Source organism: Scleropages formosus, chromosome 11, assembly GCF_900964775.1.
Source record: "Scleropages formosus chromosome 11, fSclFor1.1, whole genome shotgun sequence".
Lineage (NCBI taxonomy): Eukaryota > Metazoa > Chordata > Actinopteri > Osteoglossiformes > Osteoglossidae > Scleropages > Scleropages formosus.
The window spans coordinates 26,003,339-26,012,979 of record NC_041816.1 but is presented as its reverse complement, the minus strand read 5'-3'; the positions used below and the strand labels follow the sequence as shown (position 1 = coordinate 26,012,979).

The following is a 9,641-nucleotide window of genomic DNA, read 5'->3' as shown; positions in this document are numbered from 1 at the left end:
TTGAAAAAGAAAAAAAACATTGTTTTCTACTGTGAACCTGCTGAGTACTCGGGTAAAGACAGCCTAAGTTTGGACCAGTTCCATAAGGAGGTGGTTATTAAATTCATCATTTATAATTGCACAATCGGGGGGTGCGGTGTCGCAGCAGGTTTAACCGGGTTTTGATCTCCGGTGGGCCTGCGGTTTGAGTCCCGCTTGGGGTGCCTTGCGACAGACTGGCATCCTGTCCTGGGTGTGTCCCCTACCCCTCCAGCCTCATGCCCTGTGTTGCTGGGTAGGCTCCGGCTCCCCGCGACCCCATATGGGACAAGCAGTTCAGACTGCGTGTGTGTGTGTGTGTGTGTGCGCGTGTGTAATTGCACAATAAGGGGGTGTGGTGTCGCAGCAGGTTTGACCGGGGTCCTGCTCTGGGATGGGTCTGTGGTTCGAGTTCTTCTTGGGGTGCCTTGGGTCGGACTGGTGTGTGGGTGTGTCCCCTCCCCCTCCAGCTTTGTGCCGTTTTGTCAGGTTAGGCTCCAGTTTACCACGACCACGCTTGGGACAAGCGGTTTCTGACAACGTGTATGTATCATTGTACAACCGTGCAATCGATGATCTGTGTATGAAATATGTCCATAGACTATATTCTAATACTGTAACATTCATAATGGCTGCCTTAACTGAAGATTTTAAACCTTACCACAAGTTTAAAAAAATGATAAAGAAAGCAAAAACAATTTTTTACCATAGTACTGCTGTCACAGGAGGATACTAGAATAAAAAAAGCTTATAGGCCTTTGTAGCAGCTTTTTCTTTTAAACATATTTTTCCAAATTCTTTACATGACTGAAACTGCACATTGACAGACAGTCCTCGGCCTCAGCGGAAATCTACCAGTAAGGTCCAAGTAAAGAACGAGCAGGTTTCTCCAGGTTCCAGTGCTGATGAGTTACAAAGCAGTAGGAATAGCAGCGCACAACAGCAAGAAGAAACGTCTCAAGAAATACTGTATGTTAACAGTGCATAGTGCATGATGAAAGGAAAACATTTCACAACTTAAATAAAAGCATGAACCTTTAAACTAAATTTTGATCTCTCTGTCTTTAAGCAAGTTTTGTCTGTACAGTTTTTGGATTGCACAATGTACCTGACATTTTGGAATGAGAGTTGGACAGCACACTTTTCCAGTCAGATGACATGTCAGGTAAATTACTGGCCATTTTTACTCAACTAAAACTGTTGCCCAGTACAGGTGTAGATCTGTCAATTATTTTTACATTCCTCGCATGACAGATCTGCTGCCTTTCATCTGTCTTGCTTGAAAGACTTATATCAGATGAAGAAGTAAGTTTCTTGACCTGAGATGTTCCCTTCACCCCTAGTTGCACCCTCTGCCCCTAACCACTCCTCATCGCTCACTAATTAAAAGGACTCAGATGACTGTCCTCTTCATATGCCTCTCCAGCCAGAGACGAACAAGACACCACGTCAGTAGTCGCTGTCAGCATGGCCTCTTTCTCCAACAGCAGCTTCATGTCTTCCAGTGGAGTCCAGATGAGTTCTTCTTCTGGAAGAAGCATTGGAATCAACAGCAGAAGAGCCCCCAGCGTGTATGCTGGTGCAGGTGGTTATGGGGTGCATATCTCTGGTATTGCGGGCTCCTCCACAGGCTATGGCTTTGGCAGTGGATCTGGAGGCTTCAGCCTTTCCCAAGACCTGGACATGCTGATTGGCAATGAGAAGATGACCATGCAAATCCTGAACGACCGTCTGGCCTCATACCTGGAGAAGGTGCACTCCCTGGAGAAGGCCAATGCTGAGCTGGATCTGAAGATCCGCAAGCTCCTGGAGAGCAAGACATCCCCTACTGCTTGTGACACTAGCGCCTATGAGGCCACCATCAAACACCTTCAGGAAAAGGTGAGCAATGTTCATCAAGAACCCATTGTTTAATACATCCCTTGAAATGCCCTCGTCATAAAACTACATGTTGCATAATGTTTAATTATGACATAACTGAAATGATTATCATTTTCCTTCAATGACTGTTTTTTAATAACTCAGTGAAGTACCACTGGAGCACAAAAGGTTGGATGAACTGCCGTTAGTGATCAATGACCATTGAAACAGTGCCTGCAGGAATGCAGTTATTTAAGGAAGAAGTTAAAAAGTGAAGCAGAGAAACTGCATGCCACACAAAAGAACACAAACCCTTCCTTCATCTTTATTTTTATTTTCCTATATGCACCAACATCTAGTTATCTGCAAGCACTACACAGAGTTCATTAGAAGTCACTTTGGAGAAAAGCATCTGCTAAGTAAATAAATGTAAATGTAAATGATGCCATTACATCAGATTCCATTTGTTCCAGATCCAGGATGCTTTTCGAAGCAATGGAAACATCCGTCTCAGCATCGAAAATGCCAAGCTCACTGCAGATGACTTCAGACTCAAGTGAGTTTCAACCTATCATTTGATTCTTAATAAAACATTATGGAGAGGGGTGCGGTGGCGCAGTGGGTTGGACCGCAGTCCTGCTCTCCGGTGGGTCTGGGGTTCGAGTCCCGCTTGGGGTGCCTTGCGACGGACTGGCGTCCCGTCCTGGGTGTGTCCCCTGCTCCTCTGGCCTTACGCCCTGTGTTACCGGGTAGGCTCCGGTTCCCCCGTGACCCCGTATGGGATGAGCGGTTCTGAAAATGTGTGTGTGTGTGTGTAAAACATTATGGAATATACCTTTAAATTGTGATGATCCCACAAAAGGCTAATTTCTTTAATGCACATTTTGGGTATGTCTGAGAGTTAGATTAAAATACTTGTTACCTGCTTGCTCAGGTATGAGAACGAACTGGGCATGCGGCATTCAGTAGAAGGAGAAATTGCAGCTCTTAGGAAGGTCTTGGATGACTTGACATTGGCCAAATCTGATGTGGAGGTACAGTTTGAAGATCTGAAGGAAGATCTTGTCTTGCTCAAGAAGAACCATGAGGAGGTTGGTCTGAGAATATTTTTTTTTTTTTAGAATCAAACGTTCTCATAGCTGTGTGACCTAGTATTTCAGGTGCTTGGCTATGGTTGGGTTGGTAAGGTGGCTGTCTTTAGTTGGGGCAGCTTGTAGCGTAGTGGTTAGGACCACTGCTTTTGGATCCACAGGTTACCGATCCAAATGTTACTTAGAGCTGTAGTACCCTTGAGCAAGGTACTTACTCTGAATTGCTCCTGTAAAATAACCCAGCTGCACAAATAGGGAAATAGTTGTAGGTATCCTAACATTATAAGTTGCTTTGGAGAAAAGCATCAGCTAATTAATAAATGTAACTGCATGGTGACAAAAGTACGAAATACAAAATGAACTTGTTCTGTTATTTTCCCGTGTTCAACCAGAACCTCCTGGCCATGAAGAACCAGATGACTGGCCAAGTCCATGTGGAGGTGGATGCTGCACCGCAAGAGGACCTAAGCGCAGTTCTGGCTCAGCTCCGTGAACAATATGAGGCCATTATAGCCAAAAACCGAAAAGATGCGGAGGCCTGGTTTCATTCTAAGGTACAAAAAGAAACACACAATGAAAAGCGAATTCATATTAAATTCCCAAAAAATGTGTTTTTTGTGTCGTTATTACCAGTGCTAATTGTAGTGCATTGTGATCTTTTTCCAAACTATCCAGTCAAATTTGAAAATGAAGTATTTCCTATGTCATGATAGTGCCTTATGTCTGTGTTAAAGTGCTCTGTGTCACTACATGAGAAGAGCGCTCCATAAAAATGAATTGAATTGAAAGTTATTCTCTGTTATGTGAGAGTGAAAATCTGAAATATTTTTAATGCAGAGTACTTTGTAAAGTTCTTCTTTATGTGATTCTCAATGTCTTCTCTGTCTTGTATGTTATTTCTCCAACAATGTGCTTTGTTTCAACAGACAGAAATATTGAGCAAACAGCTGGTTTCTCATACAGAGCATCTGCAGACATCCAACTCAAAGATCACCGACTTAAAGCGTACCCTGCAAACCCTTGAAGTTGAGCTGCAGTCACAGCAAAACCTGGTAAAGCAGTGCATAGTATTGTATAAAATCTGTAAGCAAGTTTTTTCCATGTTTTTGGTTACTGTAGACCTGGAAACTTCTTCTTCTTCTTCTTCTTCTTATGCCTTCCACCCCTCCTGGGGCATTGGCTGCCAAAGAGGGTCTTCCAGGTGTCCCTAAGAGCTGAGATGTCAAAACGTTTCCTTCTTTCTGTAGCTGGCAAGGTTTTCATGGTGTGGGGTGAGTTACCCCATGCCCAACCCTCCTCCTTTCTCAGCGAGGCGTGGGCCCATCCATGGCACAGTTCTGGAAACTTGTACCTTCTGCATAATTTCTTCTCGCTCTCCTCTGACCTGTAGAAAGCATCCCTGGAAAACCAACTGGCTGAAACAGAAGCCAGCTACTATAGGCAGCTGGCTGGCTACCAGATGCAAGTAACAGCCTTGGAGGAACAACTGACACAGCTTCGTGCCAACTTGGAACGTCAGGGCCATGAGTATCAGATCCTGCTGGATGTTAAGACACGGCTGGAGATGGAGATTGTTGAGTACAGGAGGCTGCTGGATGGAGACCAGGGAAGCGGGTAAATCTTTCATAGCCAAAACATTAAACTTTGCTTTATATTATGCTAAATTGTTGGTTTGATTTTTCAAAATCATTCAAAGACTTTCAGTTGAACACATTATGCATTGTTTGGGACTGGTGGTCATGTAATGGTTAGGGCTGCTGCCTTTGGACCTACAGGTCTGAATCTCTTTTCTGGCTTTTTTACCCTTGAGCAAGGTACTTACTCTAAATTGCTCCAGTAAAGTTACCCAGCTCTTTAAATGGCTAAATAATTATAAGTAGCTTGATATTGTTAAACTCCTTGCTTTAAAGAAATGCAAACGCTAAATATGTAAATATCACTATGTATACTGAGCTATATAGAGGGACCAGTGACAGGGAAAGGAGACATACCAGTGATTACATTTCCCTACATCCCAGTCTTGAGTTCAGAATATTGTTAAACATTTACCGATGCTTTTCGTTGAAAATTGTTTCGATATGATAAGATTTCCCAAGATGCTCCTGTTAAAGATGATGTTGTGTGATTTGCAGGACATCACAAACCATAACCACGACCCGTAAGGTGGTCACTGTCGTGGAGGAGGTGGTCGACGGGAAGGTGGTCACCAGCACTAGCAAAGAGCTCAATCAGCAGATATGTTCATGAGAAGACAAAGACATCACTAAATCCCCCTATGGATGCATCAAAATCTAAAAGTTAGTGGAATAAACATGTCCTGAAATGCTGGAATTCAAACTGTGTGGTTCTTGTTCTTCTTAGATTTCAGGACCAAGTAATGAAAAATACAAATCCATGGAAACCACTTTACAAATCTGCCATGAAACATAAGCATGCCAGATTTTTTTTTTTTTTTTAAAATCAAAAACACACACACACACACACACACACACACACACACACACACACACACACACACACACACACACACACACACACACACACACCCCATACGGGGTCACAGGGAACCGGAACCTACCCAGCAACACAGGGCGTAAGGCCGGAGGGGGAGGGGACACACCCAGGACAGGACGCCAGTCCGCCACAAGCAGGACTCGAACCCCAGACCCACCAGAAAGCAGGACCCAGTCCAACCCACTGCGCCACTGCATCCCCATTTAATCAAAAACATAATTTTCTGCATTTTATTATATGTCAGGAACATTTCTCTAAAATGGGAGGAAATGGAGACATTGTACACACTTGTACCAACACATCAGTGCAAATTATAACTTGCTGCAGCATGCCGGGGCGGTTGGAAGAGGGGGCGGAGTTGGGGATGGGCCAGCAGCAGCTGGGACTGATCACAACCTCTATTTCTTCCCCCGGACCCGCCAGTGAACGAGAGAGAGACTCAGAGGAGCCGCTGAGACAGAACGACCCGAGACAACCACAGCCACGACCCCGATCACGACGCCGACCCCCGACCCCGATTGCAACCCCACGCTCGAAGCCCCCTCACGGTCTATCCGTTCCCCGTCCCCCCATTCCCCCCTTTGTCTCCTTCCCCACACGACCCTGAATAAACACCCCCCTTTAAGACAAAAATTCTTACCTATCCCGGCGCATCCTTTACACTTGCATATAAAAAAGAACCAACATTTGCAATAGTGTATATAAACACCCACTAAACCCTGTAGTGGTTAAATTGCTTTCATTCCAACCAACCTCCATCTGGCCCTCACTAGCATTGCTACTTATGTCATTATGCACTTCTTTTCCACACTGCGGTATTTGGTTCACACCCTCATTCATTGACGAACACGGCTGCTTTGTTCGCATCTCCCTTCCGCAGCCGACTTTGCAACCTGACTGGACAGAAGGTCTCTTTTCCTGACCACAACATCAATGTGCATTCTGTGTTTATTGTTTTCTCAAAAGTGACTTAGAGTGTTAGTCTGCCTACAACAACTTACTCACTTGAGCACCTTGCTCAAAGTCACTACAGCCAGACAGGGGAGCTCAAACCTGCAACCTTTGGGTCCAGCTGTAGTAGCTCTAATTACTACTCTACCAGAAGGCTTCCATCCACTATAATTTCCCCTGTTCGTCTGTTTCAACACACTCATTCAGTGTCACTGTTCCTCTGCGATGATCATTGAAACACCACTGTTAGTTCTATTTGTTTCTACCTTCTCACACAGTAACACAAGGTGCTGAACAAAGCATCAGAAGACACAGTTATAAATAAATTGCCTATATATTAAATTGCTACAATACATGTGTTAGTTATTAAAGGCATAAGTAGGTGCAGTTTTTTAGTGTAGTGGTTGGGGTGGCTGCCGTAGGACCAAAAGGTCACAGGTCTGAGTCCTACCTCCGGCTGTAGTAGCCTTAAACAAAGTTCTTACCCTAAATTCTTACCCCAGCCAGGCCCTTCGCTCGTCTACTTCTGCTCGCTTGGAGGTCTCGAGCACGAAAGGTAAAGCTCGGAGGTTCTCGGTTCCGGGTCCGTTGTGGTGGAATGACCTTCTCCTGTCACTCAGAACTGCAGAAACTCTGTCTATATTCAAGAAGGGTCTGAAAATCTACCTTTTCCAGATCCGCTTCGCCCAAGATCTCTCCTGATCATCTCTGATGTAACTGTCCACGCATCATAATTCCAGAAGCATCCCCAGATACAAACTTTATTCAGCCACTGCTCTGGCATTGTACTTGCTTATTTGTGTATCTTGTACACACACACACACATTTTCAGAACCGCTTGTCCCTTACGGGGTCACGGGGAACCGGAGCCTAACCCGGCAACACAGGGCGTAAGGCCGGAGGGGGAGGGGACACACCCAGGACGGGACGCCAGTCCGCCGCAAGGCACCCCAAGCGGGATTCGAACCCCAGACCCACTGGAGAGTAGGACTGCGGTCCAACCCACTGCGCCACCGCACCCCCTCTGTGTATCTTGTAATATCTAAAAAAAAAAAAATGGTGCGAGGGTATCTCGATGTGTCTATCCTGTGTTTTATGCACCTACTCGAACGATGAACCTCGGTGCAGCAAATGGTAGGGAACAAACTAGGTTTGCTTGAGACTTTCACGTCTGCAGCAATGTCGCTTTCTCTTAATGTATTAATTAGTAATTAATTTGTACTTTTGCTGAGATGTACGTCGCTTTGGACAAAAGAGTCTGCTAAATTAATAAATGTAAATGTAAATTGCTCCAGTAAAATTACTCAGCTGTGTAAATGGGTAAAAAATTGTAAATAACTTAACAAGGGAAGTTGCTTTGGATAAAGTTATCAGTTAAATGAATATATATATATAAGTAAACCAAGTCTCTACAGCTCACAGCGAACCACCAACATGGAGAAACCTCTCCACACTGCCTTGCCCTCATCTATGTCTTCTTAACCATCTTTCTTGTTGCTACTCGTGTCGAGATCAAGCACCATGCAACCAGTTCCTCCGCATGTTTTCAACAAAGTCTCATATCAGATCAAACTCAGATCAGATTAGCAAGACAGTCAGAGGTGTGAAAGCAAAGGTCTTGCAGCTGTTTATTGGCTTGTCAACAGTTATGACAAGAATTCCTTCAGTGCAAAACCCAATCGTGAATATTTATGTGTGACAGATTGTGTGTTAAGGGTCTCAGTAAACAAAATTAATAAACAGTCCAGCAATCTTGAAAATCTACAGCGGCTCAAAGCAATATAAAATGAGTTGTTCTGGGAACATAATTCACAACATTGTTTAATTGTTAGTTGAAAAGTCCAGCTTGCAGATACCAAGAAAGACCACCTGGGGTGTTCAGTTTTCAAAGTTTTACTTAGACTTAACAGAAGCATTTCTGTAAAGCATCTTGTACTTATAGCTGGGTAACTTTTACTGCATTTCAGTGTAAGAACCTTGATTAAGGATACTACAGGCAGAAGTGGTGTTTGAACTTGTAGCTTTCACAGATGAAGACAAGGACTTTAACCACTACACTACCATCTCCCTTGTAAGAGAGGCAATTCTCTATAAATCCCAATTTTAGGAATAAATTGGAATTTATAGAGCAAAACGTACATGCGATTATAACTTTAAATATGCATCAGCTAGAGCAGAGCAACAGTAAAAAAAATAATTTTAAGGTACTATATTGTCATGAATTCCAGCACATATTAACACACACACACACGGACTGTCTGAAGCCGCTTGTCCCAAGTGGGGTGGCGGTGAACCGGAGCCTAACCCGGCAACACAGGGCGTAAGGCTGGAGGGGGAGGGAACCCACCGGGAGGGAGGGAATCCACCCAGGACGGGACGCTAGTCTGTCGCAAGGCACCCCAAGCGGGACTCAAACCCCAGACCCACCAGAGAGCAGGACCTGATCCAACCCACTGCACCACCACGCCCCCTCACACAGATTAACCTAAAGACAAAATACATAAAAAGCACCTTGTGAACTTGTATAAATTTAGTAAAATCTTGCATGTCTTTCTATATATCTATTTATGTATGTATATGAATGTCCACGTGTGTGTGTGTGTGTTATATACATAAACACATGGACATCTATATATATTCATGTTTACCCTGCATACATTGTGCTATATACTGGCATGAATCTCTATAATAGCACACACACACACACACACACACACACACACACACACACACACACACACACACACACACACACACACACGCACACGCACACACACACTTTCTGAACCACTTGTCCCATACAGGGTCACGTGGAACCGGAGCCTAAGCCAGCAACTCAGGGTGTAACGGACACACCCAGGGCGGGAGGCCAGTCTGTCACAAGGCACCCAAAGTGGGACTCAAACCCCAGACCCACTGGAGAGCAGGACCCGGTCCAACCCACCGCACTCCCTCATAAAACTTTATATACATATATATATATATATATATGTATACTGTATATATATAGAGAGAGAGAAAGAGAGATGCATATACAGTGATCAGCTGCAACATTAAAACCACCTGCCTAATATTATATTGATTATATAACAATAAATTATTATATTTCCATATATGTGTGACGAGGGGACATGGGGGCGCAGAGGGCTTGGCCAGGTCCTGTTGTCTGGTGAGTCTGGGGTTCGAGTCCTCTTCGGGGTGCTTTGC

At 44.3% G+C, this 9,641-nt stretch overlaps 1 protein-coding gene across 1 annotated transcript; it reads left to right on the top strand.

Moving 5' to 3' along the window:
- The first annotated feature begins 1,104 nt into the window (after positions 1-1,104).
- On the top strand, positions 1,105-5,236 carry LOC108941078 (keratin, type I cytoskeletal 13-like). The gene is made up of 8 exons (XM_018763535.2): positions 1,105-1,183; positions 1,445-1,899; positions 2,352-2,434; positions 2,813-2,969; positions 3,362-3,523; positions 3,896-4,021; positions 4,360-4,583; positions 5,102-5,236. Exons 1-8 carry the CDS (start codon positions 1,177-1,179, stop codon positions 5,214-5,216), a joined length of 1,329 nt encoding a protein of 442 aa, XP_018619051.1. The 5' UTR covers positions 1,105-1,176; the 3' UTR covers positions 5,217-5,236.
- Positions 5,237-9,641: the final 4,405 nt, after the last annotated feature.